This window comes from Molossus molossus, unplaced genomic scaffold, assembly GCF_014108415.1.
Source record: "Molossus molossus isolate mMolMol1 unplaced genomic scaffold, mMolMol1.p scaffold_m16_p_18, whole genome shotgun sequence".
Taxonomy (NCBI): domain Eukaryota; kingdom Metazoa; phylum Chordata; class Mammalia; order Chiroptera; family Molossidae; genus Molossus; species Molossus molossus.
In genome coordinates, this window is record NW_023425353.1 from 24,210,288 (window position 1) to 24,233,486 (window position 23,199).

The following is a 23,199-nucleotide window of genomic DNA, read 5'->3' on the forward strand; positions in this document are numbered from 1 at the left end:
TACAGATGGTTTAAATATTTTTATTATCTGTACCTTCTGATTTTCATAGTGCATATGGATTCTTTTGGGAATGTGTAGAGAAAATCTATCGTGACAGACCAATGTATCGCCATCCTCCATTTTCTGTTCTGCCTTCACTATGAAAAACTTTCCCCAACATCCTGGAGAAGTCAAGGCATTTCCTGTAAGTGTTCTCAAGCATCCCCAGCCAATTCTGGCTTGAGTAGGGCTGGGCAGCCCAGGGGTAGGTGCAGTTTTTTCGGGATCCTGGTCCTGGAGCAGGACACCTGTCCAAAGTCCATGGAGAGAACGGAGCGGACACTTTCTTACTCAGCTTTTCCTTGGTTGTCCAGCACCGTCAAGCATGTGGCACATTCTCTCCATTAGTAGGGTGTCTGGAACACTTCATCAACAGTATCCTAAAGGGCCACCTCCAGCAACGTGTCCTCACAAGAAGGATGCATCAGACTATGGGCCGGAGCTCTTCCTGCATGAGCAACATCCCAGAGCTGACCCAGGATACCTGACCTGAGGGCAGGACCCACATTCTAGAGCATTAGGACTATGAGGAACGTACGCACATCTGCATTCATTTCACACAGGGTGAACCTAAAGTGTGGAAAGGAAGAAAGGCTGTTCAATGTCTCCCAGAGAAACAGAGGCTGCGCTGGGACCAGGATGCCAGACTTGGTACTGATTAAACTCCCCACTGTCCAAGCTGCCACTCCAATACGAACTCCCAGTCCTTAGCAGATTCTTCTTAATTCCGCCCCTTCTGAGCCCCTGGCCTATCCTGTCAGCCTCCTCTCCACCCACACCGCTCAGCTCCCTATACCAGGTGTGGCTACACAGCCCGGTCTCTGGACCCTCCTGTGCATGCCACCTCCATGCCCTCGCTCAGCCCATTCCCCCACTTTACAGATGGAGAAACTGAGGCTCAAGACATGAAGTGGTTTGCCTATCATTGCCCTGCTAATTGGTATCAGATCATATGTCTGACTCTCTCCTTGTCTGTTACCCTTTTTCTGAGAACTGTATGTTCTGGAACTTTGGACTAGGGGCCTAGAGAGTGGGCATTCCCTTCCCTGAAAAATGGATAAGCCTGAAACCCAGCTTCCCTGAGGTCTCCTTCTTCCTGATTTTGGGGACCCCTGAAAGTTCAAGGATGGCAGAGGAGGATTCAGTGAAATGGCTCATGCAGGCTCTCCTTGGATAGACACACAGCCCCTGGAATCAGCGTTGCATGGAGGAGCCAGGCAGGCCTGGGTTCCAATCCTGATGCTGTCACATACTGATGGTGCTACCCTGAGAGACACCACCAGCCTCTCTACCCCATTAGCTAACAAGGCAGGACGGTGATAATATTCACATGCTCCAGTTACTATGACTGCAAAACAAACTGCCCCAAATGTAGTATTTTATTTGTTGTTGTTTTTATCTTTATTGTTGAATGTATTACAGACGTCTCCCCTCTTTTTCCCCCATTGACCTCCTCCTCCCCAATCCCACCCCCTCCTGCCTTCCCCACACTACTGTCTGTGTCCATTGGTTATGCATATATGCATATAAGTTCTTTGGTTTATCTCATTCCCCCTCCCTCCCCCCTTCTCTTTGAGGTTCATCAGTCTAACCAATTTGTACATATTAATTCCTTCATCTTTTTCACCCATCCTCCCAGACCACTCCCATCTGGCAAGCAACAAAAAGTTCTCTGTACCTATGAGTCTGTTTCTGTTCTGCTTGCTCATTTTGTTTGTAGACGCAATTGTTGATAGATATGTATTAATTGCCATTTTATTGTTCATATTTTGTTCGTCTCCTTCAAGAAGGCCCTTCAACATTTCATATAATACTGGATTGGTGGTGATGAACTCCTTTAGCTTTTTCTTATCTGGGAAACTCTTGATATGGCCATCGATTCTAAATGATAGCTTTGAGGGATAGAGTAATCTTGGTTGTAGGTCGTTGCTTTTCATCACTTTGAATATCTCTTGCCACTGCTTTCTGGCCTGCAAAGTTTCTTTTGAGAAATGAGCTGACAGTCTCATGGGAGCTCCTTTGTAGGTAATGAACTGCTTTTCTCTTGCCACTTTTAAGATTTTCTCTTTGTATTTAACCTTTGGCATTTTGATGATGATGTGTCTTGGTGTGGACCTCTTTGGGTTCAGCTTGTTTGGGACTCTCTGTGCTTCCTGGACTTCTATGTCTGTTTCCTTCACCAAGTTAGGGAAGTTTTCTGTCATTATGTTTTCAATTTCTTGTTCTCTCTCTTCTCCTTCTGGCACCCCCATGATGCGAATGTTGGCATGCTTGAATTTGTCCCAGAGGCTCCTTACACTATCCTCATTTTTTTTTTTTTTTAAATTGCTGTTCTTATTGGGTCTTTTTTGCTTCCTTAATTCCAAATTGATGGTTTGCTTCTTGGCTTTATCTACTCTACTACTGATTCTCTGTAAATTATTCTTAATTTCAGTTAGTGCATCATTCATTTCTGACTGGTTCTTTTTTATGTTGTTGATGTTCTCACTAAGTTCCTTGGAGTTCTTCTTAAGTTACTTGAAGTTCTCACTAAGTCCCTTGAAGTTCTCACTAAGTTCCTTGAGCATCCTTATAACCAGTGTTTTGAACTCTGCATCTGATTGATTGCTTATCTCCATTTCTCCAGTTCTTTTCCTGGAGTTTTGTTCTTTTCTTTCATTTGGGACATGTTTTTTTGTCTCCTCATTTTGGCTGCTTCCTTATGTTTGTTTCTATGTATTGGGTAGAGTTGCTGTGTCTCCTAGTCTTTGTAGGATGGCCTATTGTTGTAGGTGTCCTGTAGGGTCCAGTGGCACAGCCTCCCTGCTCACCCCAGCTGGGCCCTCGAGGTGCACCCCTGGTGTGGACTGTATACCCTTCTGTTGTAATGAGTCTTGATTGCTGTTGGCACATCAGTGGGAAAGATTTACTCAGGCTGATCAGTTGCAAGGACTGGCTGTGCCCAATGACCACTGGCCTCTGACTCCCTTGGAGGATCGGCTGTGTAGGGGCCCCGTCACCCAGAGCAAGACTACTTCAGCAGGACTCTGGTACCCACTGAGTCCGCTCATTGAGTGTATCACTTATGGAGGTGATTGGGCGGTGTTGTTTCCATGTGGTCTAGAGCTGTCCACCGGGTGTGCGGGCTCTGGGGCAAGGTCAGCCACGGTCTGTGTTCTATCTGGGGCCACCCAGCATCAGCTAAAAGTGATCTGCAGATGGCTGCTTCTTGTGCTGGGCCCAGGAAAAGCCAAGTTGTGAACCAAGGCTGGCTGCTCCTAGTGGTAGGCGTGGGCCACTTAATAAGACTTATGGGGCTTACTGAGACCAGATGCTCCTTGTTTGAGAGATTTTAGGAAAATCTGAAGCAGGATCCAAGATAGGTCATTCCTATGATAAAGCCATTGGAAACAGCTTGGGTGGGCCCAAAAGTTGGGTGGGGCGGGGCCTCAGGGAATCACCAGGGTGGGGAAAATAGTGTGAGCCAGGTTGCTGGAGTCCCAGATATGGCGGCCATCACCCTGGGGAAAGGCTCACCAAAAGATCAACAGTCTCTGACACCAAGTCTGTCCAGGAGAAAGCTGCGTCTCCAGCTTTTGCCCCAATGCCAAACAACTCAGTTCTTCCCTGTATGTCTCTGGTGCCTCTCAAGCTGCCTCCCCCACACTGGAGCTCAGAGGGGGCAAGTCCAGAAAAGTTCATGAGCGGGCCCTTTAAGAGGAGCTGCCTGGGGATCCAGCCACCTCAGCCTCCCTGAGCCTCAGTTCCCGCTGGTTTTTCCAGCCAGAAGTTACGGGACTTCTCTTCCTGGCACTGGAACCCTGAGCTGGGGGCCTGGTGTGGGACGGGGACCCCTCAGTCCTCAGGGAGGACCTTCCCAGCCGAGGTGTCCTCCTGATTTTATCCACCACACGTGGGTGTGGGACCAGCCCTCTGCCTCCGCCCCTCCTACCGGTCTGGATGTGGCTGCTGCTTTCATTCCGTAGCTGTAGGACTTCCATTCAGCTTGATTTCAGGCGGTTCTGAAGGATGGTTGTTCTGTAGTTTAGTTGCAATTCTGATGTGGTTGTGCGAAGAGGCGAGTACCATTTTCACCTATGCTGCCAACTTGACCAAAAGTATTTTAAAACAACGTTTTGCTCATGAAATGATGGTGTGAGCAGGGTTTCGCAGGGACAGCTCACTTCTGCTCCATTCACCACCCACCGAAGAAACTCGAAGGCTGGGAGCTGGACTCATCCTCGGGGTGTGAAGAACTGATCCATCCCTCACAGACAGCAGTCGCTTCCAGCTGGGACCCTAGCTGGGGCTGTAGGTCAGAACACCTACAGGTGGGCCCCTACGCTGCCTCGGGCAAGCATCCTGGAAGAGACAGAGAAAGACAGAGACAAACAGAGATGGAGAAAGGCAGACAGAGACACAGAGAAAACCAGCCACACAGGCAGAGACCCAGGGAAAAGCCGCTCTCTCCTGTAGCTCACCTCCGGAGGCGAACCGCACCCCTCACCACCCGCTCTGTTCCTAAGGCCATCGCAGAGCACCCCCAGGCTCAGGAGGGGGACAAACAGACTGCGCTGGGGGGGGGGGGGCGAGGTGCGAGACGTGTGAGATCAAAGGTATTGCTGGGCCATTTCTGGACAATCAACAATCACTCTGTGTCACTGAATTGTTCGGGAAGCTTCGCAAAATAAGAGCCGGGCCAGCTGGTGCCTGGTGCGTGGTCGCTCTCCAGCAAGCAGTAGCTGCTGTGTGGCTGCCGCCTACAAGAATGCCCAGGGGTCTGGGGACCACGGGTTAGGAGCCCAGGTCCATGCCCTTAAGATCAAGCTGGAATTTGTCCTCTGTACCCAAAACCAGAAAAGCTCAAGGTCCACTTCATAGTCACCCCAATTTGAGTGAACCAGGGGCCCATGACAAGAGCACTGGAAGCCCATGCCAGTGAGTATTCCATGTGCCCCCACCCCACACACATCCATCACACCCCAACGTTATTGCCCCACTGCCATCTCTCTCGGCCCGCCTGGGGGCCGGCGCCACACAATGAACTACAAGCACACGCTGGTAGGAGTGAGGGGAAGCATCACAAGAGGACAAAATGCTCCAGATCTCTGGATGCAGTCCAATTTATTTGCAGTGGTTCCCCAGGTTACATGTTGATTAGGTAATTATTTCCTTAAGATGGCACCTCTGCTACCATACAGCCAAGCCCTGTCTCTTGCTCTTCACCTGAAGAGACATCAAAGATAAAAAAATAACAATCCATCCTCACCTGGGCATCCACGGGCCATTATCCTCTCAGGGTGGTCGTCCGACCCTTTGCCATGCAAACCTTATCAATTCACATGCAAACAAAACATTCAGCTCCAAACAGGCGGTCTTCCTGCCCTCCTGGTACTGGCAAACCTATCTGTCCACACACACTTTGATCCTACGCTGGCCAGGTCTCCAGAATGCCTATCACAAGGTTACATTTTGTTCATCCACCAAACCCCCATCCCTACGCCCAGTGTCCGCCCAATGTCCCGGATTAGGAGCCAAGGGTGTGAGTCCTAAAAAAAAACAACACATTCCTAAAGAAGACACAAAGTACTGCGCAAGTGAGAGCCTGGGGTGAGAACAGAGACCTCTGCCAGCTGCGGCCCCTGGAAACAGCGCAGCTTCCAGAGAGGGTCAGAGGCCTCAGGCCAGCAGGACAGTCCCGGCAGTCCCGACACTCTGGCCCACCCCGGGGGCCTGCACTGCCCAGCCCTGGGCCAGATGTGACTGGGGGGGTCTATCTTCTCTTAATAAGTCCCCCCCACTCCTGCCAGTGAAGATCATGACACTAAAATTGTATCTAAAAAGAGCCACAATATCACTGCTCCCAGAAGTATTTATGTTCTGACCTCGAGGTGCACTTTTAATGGTGGAAAATCAGACAAGTGACAAAGAAGACAAGTAAGGGTCCCCCTGAGCCCCTACAAGCATCTACACATCCCAGCAGCCCCGAGTGTCCAGCACAGCACAGACAGGTCGCCAGGAACCGGGACAAAGACAAGGAGAGAACCATAAAAACATTAAATGTTGAGGCCAAAAAGAACTCCAAATATTATTTCTTACATTCCCGTTGTTTCTCAAGAATAAGTAAGGTCCAGAATGAGATCAGGACTGGTTCTGGTTTCTGCTGGTTCCATGCCGGGCCAGCCCCTCCATGAGTGAAGCTCTGGCCGCGTCCCAGCTTGATGGCTCTGGGCAATGAGCCCGCCGGGTCCTGGACCTGAGCCGCCTGCTGCAGACAAGTTGATTCAGACTACCTGGAACTGGGTGGGGGAGGGCTGAGACCCCGGTTCCTGCCCCTCGGGCAGGTCCAGCCACCTAATGTGCAGGGCCAGGGCAAAGTGAAAATGCAGAACCCCTGTTCAAACATTATTAAGTCCGCCCTGGCCAGTTTGGCTCAGCGGTAGAGCATCGGCCTGCGGTCCAGAGAGACCTGGGTTCAGTTCCCGCTAAGGGCACGTGCCTCGGTTGCAGTTTTTCCCCAGCCCCGCTTGGGGTCGTGTGGGTGGCAGCCACTCGATGTGTCCCTTTCACATCGATGTTTCTCTCTCTCTCTCTCTCTCTCTCTCTCTCTCCCCACCCCTCCCTCCCTCCCTCCCTCCCACTCTATCCGAACAAAAAATGGAAAAAATGTCCTCAGGTGATGATAAAAACAAAACAAAACATTATTAAGTCCTTCAAGACAGTGACAGGCAAGTGTTAAACCAGGGGCAGGGTCCTTTGGGCGTGGGGCCCTGGGCTGATATAAAAGTTTAGTGCACACCCGTGAAGCTGGCCTGCCCGGGAGCTTCCTTCATACCATCCACTCAGCCACAAGCATGATCTGCTTTACCTCCTAAAGGTCTCTCGAAGCGTGTCCCCACTCCTACCTCCACGCACTGTGCTGTCCGGGCTGCCGCGCACGGCTGCAACCCCTCTGCCCCTCCCACCTGCTCTCCCTACACAGCCAGTACCTTTGAAAATGACACCTGTGGCCCTGGCCAATTCGGCTCAGTGGTTAGAGCGTCAGCCTTGGAACCAATGAGTCACAGGTTCAATTCCGGTCAAGGGCACATACCTCAGTTGCCCTTTGTCCCCGGCCCTGGTCAGGGTCTTGCAGGAGGCAACCAATCGATGTGTCTCTCTTACATCGATGTTTTTCTCTCTCTCTCTCTCCCCCACTCCCTCCCACTCTATCTGAAGAGAAATGGAAAAAATATCCTCAGGTGAGAATTAAAAAATAAAAATGACACCTGTGACGATGTCATCCTCCGCTGGAAACAGTTCAGTGACTTCCCCCTGCCCTGGGGAACAGACCAAATGCCCTCACATGGCCCATGGCACCCAAGTGGTCCAGGCCAGCCTGTCTTCACCACTGTCTGTCCAGTCCTCGGCACTGGTCACTGCCCACGGCCCTGGCCACGCTCATGTCCCAGCAGACCCACCTCGTCCTCGCTCCTTCAGGACCCTTGTACTCCAGACCTCTCCTTCTCAGCACTTCCACAAGCGGGATTTCACCTCCGTCCATGGGGCTCTGACTAATGCCTGCCCCGGGGAAGAACCGGGCTGGTTGCAGCCACCACTGTGTCCCTGTGTTTAGTACACTGCATGTGCACGAGTCACATGTTGAAAGAGTGCTGCCCACACGTGGAAACCCAGGGGCTACAGTGTGTCAGGCTGGTCTCCTCACGTGCAACAAGGGACAAGGAGCCCTTCCCTGCACAGACGCCAGGCTTAAATGAGACCGCATCAAAAGCACCTGCCACGGAGAGCCGTCCCGTGTCTATCAGAGGTTTGTGGAGGGACACTGTGAGACCCGGGGCAGGGGACGTCACCGGAACCCTCCTCTCTTTCGCATCCCTGCCCCCAGTGTCTGGGTTTCAAGGGGGAAGCTCTCAGATTCACTGATTTCTACTGCTGCGTTAGAGATGGTATGCATTTTCCCTTCCTGAGGGACACGCATCTGAAGAGGGACTTCTGGCCCTGGCTCAGCGGTTAGAGCGTCAGCCTGCAGACCAGAGAGTCCCAGGTTCGGTTCCCGCTAAGGGCATGTACCTCAGTTGCAGTTTGTCCTCAGCCCCGGTTGGGGTCGTGTGGGTGGCAGCCAGTTGATGCGTCTCTCTCATGTCGATGTTTCTCTCTCTCTCTTCCCCCTTTTCCCCCTCCCACTCTATCTGAAGATAAATGCAAATATGTCCTCAGGTGAGGAATAAAAAAATAAAGAAATAAAGAAAGAGGGACTTCTGGTACTAACGGTGGGTTGCAAATACCCCTCTGTCAGGTGTAGTGTGGTGGGGGGGGGGCTCAAACCCAGGTCACATTCTTCTATACCAGGTTGCCTTTAGGGAGAATGTTCTGCCTAAATTAACTAGTTTCGCCTTAATTAGGTTTAGCCTAAAGTCTACTTCTAATCTCACTCTCAGCGCTGAGAGAAGCAAGGCAGATGCCCACCGACCCATACACACAGAGCTGCCCTCGGCTTGTCAGCTTTCTTGCTCCTGAAAGCTTCTCGAAGTTCAGACTCAGTGAAAAGATTAAGTGACCTGGTCAACCCAAACAGAAGGGGACCCATTGCTCCCTGACAGACCACCCACCAGGGACAGAAGTAGCAGGAGGGTTGCTGTCTCATCCAGCCTTACCTTTGGTTTGTCCTCCTAGGTGGGGATTGCACCACCTGTCTGGACTGGTGGCAGCTGGGCATTATGAGGTCCCCACCCACAGATGCCCAGGGTGCCCAGAGAGGGGATGGCCACCACTGACTGGCATCCAGATGAGGCTGTAGGCAGGGGACTGAACCGGGAAGCGAAGCTTCTTCAGTCTGCAGGGAGCCAAACATCCTTTACAAAGAAGGCAAAGCAGAACCACCCAGTCCTTGTCCTGCTTTGTCCCTCCTCAGAGCACAGTCTGTGGTCTATCAGCTTGTGAGAGCTTCAAAACAACCCATGAGGTCCACCGGCAGGAGTCATTTCCCCCACTTCTCCATAAACACACAGGTGTTTAATAAAATACAACCCTGGCTACAAGGGATTTATGGCCTAGTGAGAATCCCCAGGGATATAAACGCCAAAAACACAGCTACGCAACACGTGTTAACACAACTCCCATACGCTGCAAGCACCGTCTCAGGCCCTTGAGATTCAGCTCTGAGTAAGGCAGACAAAGCCCCTGCCTCCATGGAGCTTACACTGTAGTGGGGGAGACAGATCACGCACAAATACATACTTAGAACATTCATAGCAGGAGATGAACTAAGTACCCTAAAGAAAGTAGTCAAGGTAAGGAGACTTGAGCTGCTGTTTAAGACGAGGTGGTCAGGGAAGGCCAGTCTCAGGAGGGAACACTGAGCAAGGACTTGACCGAACAAGGACCAAGCTATGGAGAGATCTGAGGGAATAACATTTTAGGCAGAGGTACCTGCAAATGCAAAGGCCCAGAGGCAGCAGCAGTCTGGAGAAGGATGAAGGGCAATGTGGCCAGAGGAGAGTGAACTGAGGGGAGAGTGATAAGAAGTGAGGTCACGAAGGTCAACAAGGGCCAGATCTTGCAGGGACTCAGGCCAGGGAAAGAGTTTGGATTTCATTCTACATGTAATAGAAAGCCAATGAAAGTGTGAACAAGGCAATAATATAATCCATCTATATCTATAATTAGATACAGATATAGATATATAGATACAGATACAGATATAGATCTAGATGATACAGATATAGATATAAAATTTAAACAACATAAATTTGTTTTCTCACAGTTCTAGATATAATATATCCAAGATTACAGTGTTGGCAGTGTTACCTGTATTTCTTCTTTCAGTTTTATTGAGAGATAATTAACATACAGTACTGTATAAATTTACAGTACTGTATAAATTTAAAGTGTACAACATATTGACTTGACTTATATATATTGTGAAATTATTACCACAGTAAATTTGGTTAATATCTCATGTCAATACAAAGAAAGAAGGAAGGAAGGAAAAGGGAAGGGAGGGAGGGAAGGAGAGAGGGAAGAAGGAAGGAAATGTTTCTTCTCTTGTGATGAGAACTTTTAGGATTTACTCTTAGCAACTTTCAAATACAGTAGTATTAATTTTAGTCATTATGCTGTACATTACAAACTGAAAGTTTGTACCTTTTGATCACTTTCATCTAATCCCCTGACCACAACCTCACCCCTGCCTCTGGTAACTACAAATCTGATCTCTTTTTCTGAGTTTAGTTTGTTTGTTTTAGATTCCACAGATAAGTGAGATCATACAGGGTTGGTCTTTCTTTGACTTATTTCACTTAGCATATTATACTCAAGGTCCATCCATGTCATTGCAAATGGCAAGATTTCCTTCCTTTGTACAGCTGAACAGCATTCCATTGTATGTGTGTGTGCGTGTGTGTGTGTGTGTGCGCGCACACATGACCACAGAACAATATACGGGTTAACTACTGCTACACAACAAACAGCCTCAGAGCCTCAATGGCACATAACAATAGAGCTATTCTCAAACCTCCTAGTCTCAGGACACCTTTCTACTCTTAGAAATTACTCAGGACCCCGAAGAGCTTTCTTCAGGTCAGTTATTTTTATTGATACTTACTGTATGAAAAATTTTTACTATGAGTGATTTTAAAAAGGTATTAATTCCTTTTAAGAACAATAAGAAACAAATTCCATGTTAACACACAAAAACCTTTTTTTTTTTCTTTTTAAATTACAGTTGACTTTCAATATTATATTAGTTTTGGGTATACAACCTCGTTATTAGACATTTATATAACTTATGAAGGATGTCCTTGATAAAGCTAGTACCCATCTGATGCCATACATAGCTATTACAATGTTACTGACTGTATTCCCTATGCTGTACTATACATCCCTGTGACTATTCTGTTAACTACCAATCTGTACTTCTAAATCCCTTCACCTTTTTCACCCATCCCCCCAACCCCTCTCCAAACTGGCAACTCTCAAAATGTTCTCTGTATCTATGAGTCTGTTTCTGTTCTGCTTGTTTGTTTGTTAGATTCCACATATAAGTTAAGTCACCTGGCATTTGTCATTCTCTGTCTAACTTATTTGAATTACCATAATACCCTCTAGGTCCATCCATGTTATTGCAAATGGCAAGATTTCATTCTTTTTTATGGCTGAATCATATTCCATTTTATATATGCACCACTTCTTTTTTCCATTCATCTATTGATGGTGCCTTAGGTTGCTTCCATATCTTGGCTATCGTAAATGATGCTGCAATAAATATATGGATGCATATGTCTTTTCAATTTAGTGTTTTGGGTTTCTTTGGATAAATACTCAGAAGTGGAATTGCTGGGACTGTCTTTGTCTCTTGTTATAGCCTTTGTTTTAAAGTCTATTTTGGCTCAGTGGATTGGGCGTCGTCCCATGGACTGAGAGGCCCTGGTTCAATTCCTGGTCAGGGCACATGCCCAGGTTGTGGGCTCGATCCCCAGTAGGGGGCATGCAGGAGGCAGCCAATGGATGTATCTCCCTCACATCAATGTTTCTATCTCTCTCTCCCTTCCTCTCTCTAAAAAATCAATAAAAACATATAAAAATAAGTAAAGTCTATTTTGTCTTTATTTGGTATAAGCATTTCTACCAAAGCATTTTTGTTTTGCTTTGTTTCCATTTTCCCATCCCTTTCTTTTCAATCTGTGTGTGTATTTCGACCTGAAGTGAGTCTTTTATAGACAGCATATGTAAGGATCTTGTCTTGTTATCCACTAAGTCATCGTATATCTTTTGATTGAAGCATTTAATCTATTTGCATTTAAAGTAATTGTTGATAGAAATGTATTTGTTGCTATTTTATTATTCATGTTTGATTTTTTTTTTCTTCTTCTTCTTAAAGAAGGCCCCTTTTTCATCTTCACCTGAGGACATTTTTGCATTTTTATCTTGAGATAGAGTGGGGGCGGGGACATACTGCAACCGAGGTATGTGCCCTTAGTGGGAACTGAACCCCAGCCTCTCTGGTCTGCGGGCCGACGCTCTAACTGCTAAGCCAAACGAGACAGGGCAAGAAGACCCTTCAACATATCTTATAATACTGGTTTGGTGGGGATGAACTCTTCGATTTATCTTCCTTCAATTCTAAATGATGGTTTTTCTGGGTAGAGTAATCTTGGTTGTAGGTCCTTGCTTTTCATCACTTTGAAAATTTCATGCCAATCCCTTCTGGCCTGCAAAGTTTCTTGAAAAATCAGCCAACATTGTATGGGAGCTCCCTTGTAGGTAACAAACTGCTTTTCTCTTGCTGCTTTTAAGATTCTCTCTTTGCCTTTAATCTTTGGCATTTTAATTATGATATGTCTTGGTGTGGGCCTCTTTGGGTTCATCTTGTTTGGGACTCTGTGCGTCATGGACTTGTATGTCTATTTCCTTCATCAGGCTAGGGATGTTTTCCATCATTATTTTTTCTAATAGGTTTTCCATTTTTGCTCTCTCTCTCTCTTCCTTCCAGCACCCCCATGATGAGAATGTTGGTACACTTACACTTGTCCCAAAGGTTCCTTATTCTATTCTCATTTTTTGGATTCTTTGTTCTGATTGAGTGTCCTGCTTCCGTATATTACAAATTCCATAATATATAAATCATCTACTCTGCTTCATCCACTTTAGTGTTGATTCCCTATAATTTATGCTTCACTTCAGTTAGTGTAGCCTTCATTTCTGACTGGCTCTTTTTATGGTTTCCATGTTCTTTTTTATGCCGTTGAAGTTCTCACTAAGGTCCTTGAGCATCCTTGTAACCATTGTTTTGAACTCAGTATCTGGTAGTTAGTGTGTCTCCAGTTCATTTGGTTCTTTTACTGGAGACTTCTCCCGTTCTTTCATTTGGAACTTTTTTCTTTGTCTCCTCATTTTGGCTGCTTCCCTGTGTTTGTTTTTATGTATTAAGTAAAGGCTGCTCTGTCCACATGTTGCAGTGGCCGTAAGCACCAGGTGTCTTGTAGGGCTGTGGTGCAGCCTCCCGGTCACCAGAGCTGGGTATCCCAGGTGTGTCCTTGAGTGGACTTGTGTGCACCGTCCTGTTGTAGTCGAGCCTTGATTGCCTTTGGCACATCATTGGGAGGGACTGACTCCCCAGGCCACTCAGCCATGAGGACAGGCTTTGACTACAGCAGAGGAACTGCTGCGCAGGGGCCAACCCCAAGAGGTGGGACTTGCATCAATGGGGTTTGGTACCTGCCAAGTCCACCCCTTGAATGTCTCGCTCATGGAGGTGGTAGGGTTGTAATCAGCATGGTCTGAAGCTGTCCACTGGTGCACTGGCTCTGGGGCCTCCCAGGATGTGTGAGGTCAGCCAATGCCTATATGCTCTGCCTGAGGTCACCAGGCATAAACTACATAGCAATCTGCAGATGGCTGCTACTTATGCGAGGCTTGGAGGTGCCTGGGAGAAGCCAATCTAAGAACCGAGGTTGGCTGCCACTAGTGCCAGGCCTGGGGCCACTTAGCAAGAGGTACAGGGCATGCAGAGGCCAGATGCAGCTCGTTTGAGAGCTTTTAGGAATTTCTGAAGCTTGAGCCAAAAGAGGCTGTTTGTATGGAAAAGCTACTAGAAACAGCTTGTGGGCCCCTAAGTTGGTGGGGCAGGGTCTCAGGGAATCACCAGGACAGGGAGCACAGTGTTGGCCAGGTTGATGGAGACTTAGCTATGGGGCCTGCCTGCCAGCTCTGTGTGGGGAGAGCTCAGCAAAGGAACAATGGCCTCTCCTCTGCCAGCACTTCTGTCTGGGAGAGAGCTGCCCCTCCAGCCCTTGCCCTGAAGCCAACCAATTCGTTTCCTCTCCTGGTGTCCCTGGTGCCTTTTGAGCTGCTGTCCCAGTGCTGGAGCTCAGGGGGAGCAAGTCCAAGTGAGTCTGTGCATAGGCCCTTTAAGAGGAGCTCCTACGACTCCAGGAATCTTTGGTCTCACTTAGTTACAATCCGGTTTCTACAGCCAGAAGTTATGGGCACCTTTTTCCCAGCACAGGAACCCTGGGCTGTGGGTTCTGATGTGGGGCTGAGACCTCCACAGCTCAGACAGCCTTCCTGGTTTTTAGCCACCACACGTGAGTATGGGACCAGCACATTCCGCATCTCCACCCCTCTTACCAGTCTTGATGTGGCTGCTGCTTTATAGCCTTGATTACTGGACTTCTGTTCAGCTATATTTCAGGCATTCTGCATGATGGTTGTTCTGTAATTTAGCTGTAATTCTGATGTGGCTGTGGGAGGTTCCGAGTACCACATTTACCTATGTCGCCATCTTGACCAGAACACCAACATTTTTATATTAAAACCACAGCAAGCCATAAGTTTTGGTATGCTATAACTTCATTTTTGTTCATTTCAAAGTATTTTCTACTTGTCCTTGTTATTTCCTCTTTGACCCATTGGTTATTTGAGAGTGTCATTTACTTTTCACATATTTGTGAATTTTCCAAATTTCCTATTGATTTTTGGTCTCATTCTATTGTGGCCAGAGAATATACTTTGTATTATTTCCACCCTTTTTAATTTATTAAGATTTATTTTATAGCCTAGAATGTGCACTTGAGGAGAATGTGCATTCTGCTATTGTTGGGGAGAATATTTACAGCTATCTGTTAGGTCTAGTTTGTTTATAATGTTCACATCTTCTACTTCCTGGTTGATCCTCTGTTTAGTTTTCTATCCGTTATTGAAACTAGAATATTGAACTCACCAATTATTATTGTTCAGTTGTCTGTTTTTCCCTTCAATTTTGCCAGTTTTGGCTTCATGTATTTTGGGGCTCTGTTATTCAGTGCACATATGTTTATAATTGTTATATTTTCCTGGTGGATTTACTCTTTCATCATTATAGAATATCCCTCTTTATCTCTAGTAACTTTTTGTTTTAAAATCTATTTGTCTGATATCAGTATAAACCACTCTAGCTTTCTTATGGTTCCTGCTTGCATGATATATTTCATATCATTTTACTTTCAACTTATTTTATCTTTGAATCTAAACTATGTCTCCTGCCCAGCCAGTGTGGCTCAGTGGTTGAGCATCGACCCATGCACCAAGAGATCGCCAGTTTGATTCCACGTCAGGGCACATGCCCAGCCTGTGGACCAAATCCCCAGTGGGGGGCATGCAGGCAGCAGCCAACTGATGTTCTCTCTCATTGATGTTTCTATCTCTCTCTCCTTCTCCCTTCCTTTCTCTCTTAAAAAAAAAAAAAAAAAAGCATAAAATATGTCTCCTGTAATCAGTATATAGCTGGTCTTATTTTTCTTATACAGTCTACCATTGCTTTTTAAAAGTCAGTGCATATGTCAATATTGTGGAAAAAGACATGCAATGACTTCTGTTATTATAAAAATAGATTTAACTCACAGAGCCCCTGAAAGGGATCTATATAATTTACTTTTTGAGAATCACTGCCATAATAAGCATTTATTTAGCTTATGCATCTGTGAATTATCTGGAAGTAGACTGATCTAGGCTGAGACTAGCTGGAGCCTTCTCCTGGGACCAGCAGACTAGTGCAGACATGTCCTTCTCTTAGTGACAGCAGAAGCTCGAGAGGTCGAGTGGAGACAGGTCATTTAGGGATCTGCCTTATTACAGTGATCAAAGTAAGTCATATGACCAAACTCAAAGTCAAGGGACCAAAATATCCATTCCACTCCTTCAGTGAGAAGAAGTGCAAGGTCCAGGCAAAGGGCAGGAATGCAGGGAATGGTAAAGAACGGGGCCAGTGATGTCATCTGTACACAGATCAAGAGTGAAAGCTGAGTGGCCAGCTAAGAGCCGCTGCCGCAGCTGGAGAGAAAGGATGCTGCCCTGGGCTAGGGTAACACTGGAGCAAAAGGTCAAAAGCAACTGGATCTGGGCATGAACTTCAGAAGTCATTTCTTCCCTCCCAACCTTCACTTCCTCAACTGTAAAATGGTGTTATTATGACAATTAAATGAGATAAAGTTTAACTCTAGTAAGCATTTGATCTATGAAGGCTATTACAGTTATCTCTACAGTGGTGATGATTAAAAAGAAAAACTCACAGCTTTCTAGTCGGAATCAAAACCCCAGGATCAGAGGCTGGCACATGAGACATACTCCAATCATTCATCACTTACAGTCTGTCAGCTTCCTAAGAGGACCCATCTATATTAACGCTGTAAAAAGTAGGGTGAAAAATTAAGAGAAGAAACTTGTCTCTTTGACTTAGTCCTTGAACTGATGAAGTCACTTACAGAAAAGAATTGTAATCACCGTGTTCAATTACAGAAAGCATTTTGTTATTTCTAATGGAGCTAACCACACATCCCAGAGATCATTCTTGTTCTACTATTTGCTTGGGTTGGAGGAAGGAAGTTGGACGAAGCTGGAGGGGGTGCTTCTAGATTAACTCAATCTAGATACTATTTTATAGGGATTCCTTTGTATGATTTGTCCATCGGTGTTCAATCTGAAGGAAGAGAGTAATCTAGCCGGATGATCTAAGGCAAGTTCGTAACCTCTCTCTACCTCAGTTTCTCCATCTGTAAAATTAGGATAATAATACAACTACTACTTCCTTTGAGGACTAATTGAGTTCATAATATGCACTTAGAGGAGGGACTGGCAAGTTAGTGCTATGTAAGTCTTTCATATTATTGCTATTATTATTTAATAATAACTCACATGTTATTGCCCAAAAAGTTGGACACCACTTCACAAAGTCAGTTTGAGATGTAATCTTATTGCTCAGGAACAACAAGGTCTGAATGTCTACCGTAAGCCAACGTCCTGCTCCAACCTCTAGAACAAGATACAGAATTTATACTTCCTCTCTGATCGCTCCTCCCTGATTTGAAGACCACAGGAAATCAGGAAGAAAGCCAAGTCCTGCAACTTGCTAAAACCCAGGCTGGGCATTTTCCTGCCCTCCCCCAGATCATCAGCTTGGCCATGTTCAGTGCTTCTAGGGCTGTTACTAGGAGATCATGAAGAACAGACACAAAGTTAGATCTGCAATGCTCAAACAAGGATTAGCCTTAGAAATCACTTTTCCAAGTCCTTTCTTTTAAAGCTAAGGAAATCGTAGCTTAGAGAAGATGAGTAATTTGCTCAAGGTCACCCTGTTGGTGGTAGTACAGTCCACCTGCCCCCAACACCTGTGGACTTAGCTATAATACCTTCATATACTCTGCAACAAAGCTCCCTCGTTCAGGTTACATATCTTTATTGTCCTTGATCCATCCTCAGAACAGACCCTTCTCTCATGTAGTCATTCTGCCTTGTCCCTCAGAAAGCAGACTAGAGATGAGTCCATTACTCCACCTGATATCTGCCCAGCCCAGAGGCTGGTCTAACAGCTCTCTCTCTTTTGTCCTAAATACCATACTTCCATGAATGTAGCTGGAGAACAAACAGCCTTCCTTGGAAGTTCCCATCACGGTGACGCACATGCCACTCACTCAACACTGAAACCTTCCAGCCCAGTGCAGAGCTGCCTGCATCCCCGGCCTTCCCCGCAGAGCAGCCTCTTCCCTGGCCCCGCTGGCCTGGCCCGCACCTGCTCTAAGCCCCGAGATGAGGCCCTGGCTGGGCAGAGCTCCCCCAGGGCACCCTGTGTGGTCACACCTACCATAAAACAGCAGCAGCTCTGCGCTGCAGTGCCGGCCGGGACGCCCTCCTTGCCGTCTTGGCTTGGCCACCCACCAGCGCGGGACCCTGGGCAAGCCACCCGTCTCTCTTGGTAGCTTCCTCCTGAGTCAGTTGCCTTCCTCCCAGGACTGCTGGGTGAGCTAGGGAGATAACTGGTGGACAGCTGCCCGTCATGGGCCTGGCTGACAGTGCATGCTCAGAGAAGGGCCTGGGGACGAGCCCAGGAACACGCCCTGACAAAGGCCATCTCCTCGGCGCCTTCCTTGCCCTGATCCCGTTTCTGAGGTCTCAATTTAGGGGCCTGCCATCCCCCCGGTGCTAATGGGCATGTGTGAACTCTGAAGCTAGGGGCCGAGAAATAGGAATGAGCGACCACAGCCAAAGCCATGGTGCCTGACCCCGGAGGCAGAGGAAGGCATGATGCACTGGGTCTGCTGGGCATCACTCCTTTTGTCTCAAAGAGAGACGGGCAAATGCTGGCACAAGAGACAGAGGCCAGACAGCAGAGCTGCTTAAGGAAACTCGCTGGACACAGACGGACTGAGTCACCAGGCACTGGCGACTCGGAGTCTCAGAGACATCAGCTGATTGACAAAGTGATTACAGGCAATCCGGGATCTCCCATGCCGGGCTGCTGTGGCGCTCAGGACAGCTCCATGCCCAGGCAGCCACAGCTCCTGCCCTGTGCCACGGCTCGGTGCACAGCGCTGCGGTCCTGCAGGAAGGGGGGTCAGTAAGCAACGGAATGCTGGCAAGTAGCTTGGGCTTTAAAACACACTCACTTGAAAAGCAAGAGACCCAAAAGATAGCCCTGAACATGATAAAGTTACCAGCTGAAAATACCTAGAAAGATACTTGAACAATGGATAAAACTTATGAGTGCTCACTTTTGCTTCCTGCAAATATGTTTATTATTTGTTAAATGTTACAGCGGGCAGAAAGGTCTATATGCTTTGCTGACCAAAATGTGCTCTGTGGACCAGTTACATCAGCATCACCAGGGAGCTTGCAGGGGTGGGGACCGTCCAGTCCACGGGCCACATGAGGCCCGCGACATCAGTACCAGCTGACATGACACGCCTCACCAAATTAGCCTAATTTTTAAGTTAGTAATTTTGTATGGCCCACGTATGATGTTATAAAATCCAAATGGCCCTTGGCACAAAAAAGGTCTCCTCCCCCCGGATCCAATGAGCAGTCTCAGGCCTCACCCCTGAATTATGGAATCAGACTCTGTATTTAACAAGATCCTTGGGTGATCTGTGTATATTAAAGCTTAAGAAGCACTGAGCCAATGTGCATAGTCATTTGCCTGGAGTTAAATACTGGAGTTACTCCTAATCAACGTTTATCTGTGAAACATTTGCTAAGGGCCTATCACACTTCGGTCTGTCAAGCCCCAAGGATGCAGCTGTAACTGAGAGACAGGGAATTCTGCTGTCCCAGGACTGACGTTCTGCTGAGGGTTGTCAGATGATAAACAAATGCCATGGGCAAGGCCGTGCCAGGCTGGGGAAGTGCTAGAAGAGATGGATGGGGTGATGACGTTCCAGAGTGATGAGGGTGGTCAGAGAAAGGGTCTTTGAAGAAATGGCATCTGAGTCGGGCCTTGAAGAGTAGAAAGAATCCGGCCACACCAAGTGCGGAGGGAAAGGCTGAGGAAGCAGCAAGTGCAAAGACCCTGAGGCAGGCACGCACATGACAGGTCTGAGGAACAGAGAGGAATCCTATGGCCACAGCATGGTGCTCCAGAGGACAGTGGTTGGCAGGAGATGGATTGTGAAGGCTTATAGGCCATGGCAAGGAATTTGGATTTCACTCTAAGTAAAACAGAAAGTTGCTCGTGAGGGATAGTTAAGTAACTATCAGGATTTTCTGAGTGGCTTAAAACAGGACCCATTTTGCTGCTTGTGATTCTGTGGATGGAGAATACAAGCAAGTCTCAGTGAGACAGCTCATTTCTGCTTTGTGGGGTGTCAAGTGGGGAGGCTGGACAAGGTGCGGCTCCAAGATGGGCACCTGGAGTCTCAGTGTCAGTTGTTGGGGGCCTCTGTGCCCCTCCACCTGACCTCCCATCATCCAGTGCTCTCACCCAAGCTGCTTTACACTGGAGCCAGCTTCCAAGAGCCAGTCACTTTTTTTTTTTCTTTTATTGATTTTAGAGAAAGAGGAAGGGAGAGGGAGCGAGAGATAGAAACATTGATGACAGAGAATATCGACTGGCTGCCTCCTGTATGCCCCCCACTGAAGATCGGGCCCATAACCTGGGCATGTGTCCTGACTGGGATTTGAACCAGCAACCTCTTGGTGCATGGGTCAACGCTCAACCACTGAGCCACACTGCCCAGGTGAGCCAGTCACATTGTCTCTGACTACTGAGTGGAGAGAGGATGCTGTCGATGGCAAGGCTGGGAGCAGGGGACCAGGGAGGAAGCTGGGGGCCAGCAGTGCCAACAGGCTGGTGGTGGGGGGCATGCAGGAGGTGGCCGATCTATGTTTCTCTCTCATCGATGTTTCTATCTCTCTCTCCCTCTCCCTTCCTCTCTCTCTAAAAAAAAAATCAATAAAAACATATTTAAAAATAAATAAAGTCCTTACACAGCGCCTGACCCGTAGAAAAGAGACAATAAACAGCAGCTGTGATTCACATTAGACTGTAGAGAAAAATCAATTCACATTGAGGCTTTTACTTGAGACTTAGTATTTGAGATATAAGAACCCACAAAATAACAATATCAAATGCATTCATATTTTTATATCAACATATAAAGGTTCATTGTTGGCACTCAATTAATAACTAAATCGATATACATGTGGCTAGCCAGTGGTTCAGAATCACCTGGTGGACTTGTTAAAAATAAAAGATGCTCCAGTCCCACTGCAGACCCCATGGATCAGGCAGTTGGGGTATGGCCTGAGCACCTCACACACACACACACACACACACACACACACACACACGTAGTGTGGCTTCATAGGAATTCTGAGGCTCAGCTAGAGTGTGAAGAACATTTCAACAACAAAATAAAGATGCTGATGCATTCATAAAGCCATAATTAAGAAATTCTATCTATTTTGTAAAAGAAGAAGAAAGGAAAAATGACTACAAGAAATACAGATGTTCTGACACTTAATTCACAAATAAAAGGTGCAATTAAGAAGTAAATACAGAGTTCGATCGGTAGCGGGAGCGGAGAGCGGACCCCAGAGAGCCCTGAGCAGCCCCGCCGCCGTCACCGGCCTAGTTACCATCACACCCCGGGAGGAGCCACAGCTGCCGCAGCCGGCCCCAGTCACCATCACCGCAACCATGAGCAGCGAGGCCGAGACCCAGCAGCCGCCCGCCGCACTCCGCCCCCCCCCCCCGCCCCCAGCACCACGGGCAGCGGCGCCCCCGGGCGGCCTCACATCGGGGGCGCCTGCCGGCGGGGACAAGACCATCACAACGAAGGTTTTGGGAACAGTAAAATGGTTCAATGTAAGAAACGGATATGGTTTCATCGACAGGAATGACACCAAGGGAGATGTATTTGCACACCAGACTGCCATAAAGAAGAAGAACCCCAGGAAGTACCTTCGCAGTGTAGGAGATGGAGAGACTGTGGAGTTTGATGCTGTTGAAGGAGCAAAGGGTGCGGAGGCAGCAAATGTTCCAGGCCCTGGTGGAGTTCCAGTGCAAGGCAGTAAATATGCAGCAGACCGGAACCATTACAGACGCTCTCCACGTCGCAGGGGTCCTCCACGCAATTACCAGCAGAATCACCAGAGCAGTGAGAGTGGGGGAAAGAATGAGGGATCGGAGCGTGCTCCCGAAGGCCAGGCCCAGCAGCGGCGGCCCTATCGCAGGCGACGGTTCCCACCTGTCTACATGCGGAGACCCTCTGGGCGTCGACCACAGTACTCCAACCCTCCTGTGCAGGGAGAAGTGATGGAGGGTGCTGACAACCAGGGTGCAGGAGAACAAGGTAGACCAGTGAGACAGAATATGTATCGGGGCTACAGACCACGATTCCGCAGAGGCCCTCCTCGCCAAAGACAGCCTAGAGAGGACGGCAATGAAGAAGATAAGGAAAATCAAGGAGATGAGACCCAAGGTCAGCAGCCAACTCAACGCCGTACCGCCGCAACTTCAATTACTGACGCAGACGCCCAGAAAACCCTAAACCACCAGATGACAAAGAGACAAACGCAGCCGATCCACCAGCTGAGAATTCGTCCGCTCCTGAGGCTGAGCAGGGTGGGGCTGAGTAAAGCCAGCTTACCATCTCTACCATCATCCGGTTTAGTCATCCAACAAGAAGAAATGAAGATGAAATTCCAGCAATAAGGAATGAACAAAAGGTTGGAGCTGAAGACCTGAAGTGCTTGCTTTTTGACCAGATAACTAGAACTATCTGCATTATCTATGCAGCATGGGGTTTTTATTATTTTTATCTAAAGATGTCTCTTTTTGGTAATGACAAACGTGCTTTTTAGAAAAAGAAAAAAAAAAAGCCTGGTTTTTCTCAATACACCTTTAAAGGTTTTTAAATTGTTTCATATCTGGTCAAGTTGAGATTTTTAAGAACCTCATTTTTAATTTGTAATAAAAGTTTACAACTTGATTTTTTCAAAAAAGTCAACAAACTGCAAGCACCTGTTAATAAAGGTCTTAAATAAAAAAAAATTTAAAAAAAGAAGTAAATACAGGTGGTGAAAAAGATTCAACCTCCAATAATGAAAGAAATGTCATTTACCATTAGGACATAAGTAAAAGAGGCAACATCGAACGTCAGAGTTTGTAACGGGGCTGGTATAACATGGAATAGTCAAATTGCATAAAACTAGAAGCAACCGCGAAAATCTACAAACAGGGAAGTAGTAATATAAATTATGGTACACTAAGTTGATATAATATTATGCAACAATAAAAATTATTATGAAGTGTATATAACATAGAAAAAAGAAGGTTTATGATTCATCTCCCTTCAAAATGAGATTTGCACTAAACACAATTATACGTGACTTAAGTGCATGGGGACAAGAATTGCAAAGGACACATTAAACTGGAAAAACCTGATTCGTTGGAGAGCAGAATTCTGGATACACTTTTTCATTTATAATTTATGCTTGCACAGCAAACAATTCTAAAGGTAAGAAGTATCTGTCTCCTCTTGCTCGACTTTCAAAAAGTTTGGTCTGATAGATAAAAAGCTTATTCCTAGTTAAGCAATCGTTGCAACAGAAATGTATGTGAATGATTTTTTGAGATGAACATCTTCCTAAAAAAATAAGTTTTGCCCTGGCCGGTGTGGCTCAGTTGGTTGGACATCATCCTGTGCACCAAAAGGTTGCCAGTTTGATTCCCAGTCAGGGCACGTGCTCAGGTTGCGAGCTGGATCCCCCGTGGGGGGAGTGCAGGAGGCAGCGGATCGATGATGTTTAGCTCTGACATCGATGTCTCTCTCCCTGCACCTCCCTTTTTCTCTCCCTAAAAATCAATACAAAATCTTGAAAAGCAGTATAAGTTTGGTTTGATTCATACACTGTTTCAAGCAAATCTGCAGA

General features: G+C 47.1%; 1 protein-coding gene across 1 annotated transcript; it reads left to right on the forward strand.

Annotated features, from left to right (window-relative positions):
* The first annotated feature begins 20,837 nt into the window (after positions 1 to 20,837).
* On the forward strand, positions 20,838 to 21,980 carry LOC118633294 (Y-box-binding protein 1-like). Its single transcript, XM_036267093.1, is given in 2 exon segments — positions 20,838 to 21,764; positions 21,767 to 21,980. Coding segments are annotated over 2 exon segments (939 nt in total). The 5' UTR covers positions 20,838 to 20,962; the 3' UTR covers positions 21,904 to 21,980.
* Positions 21,981 to 23,199: the final 1,219 nt, after the last annotated feature.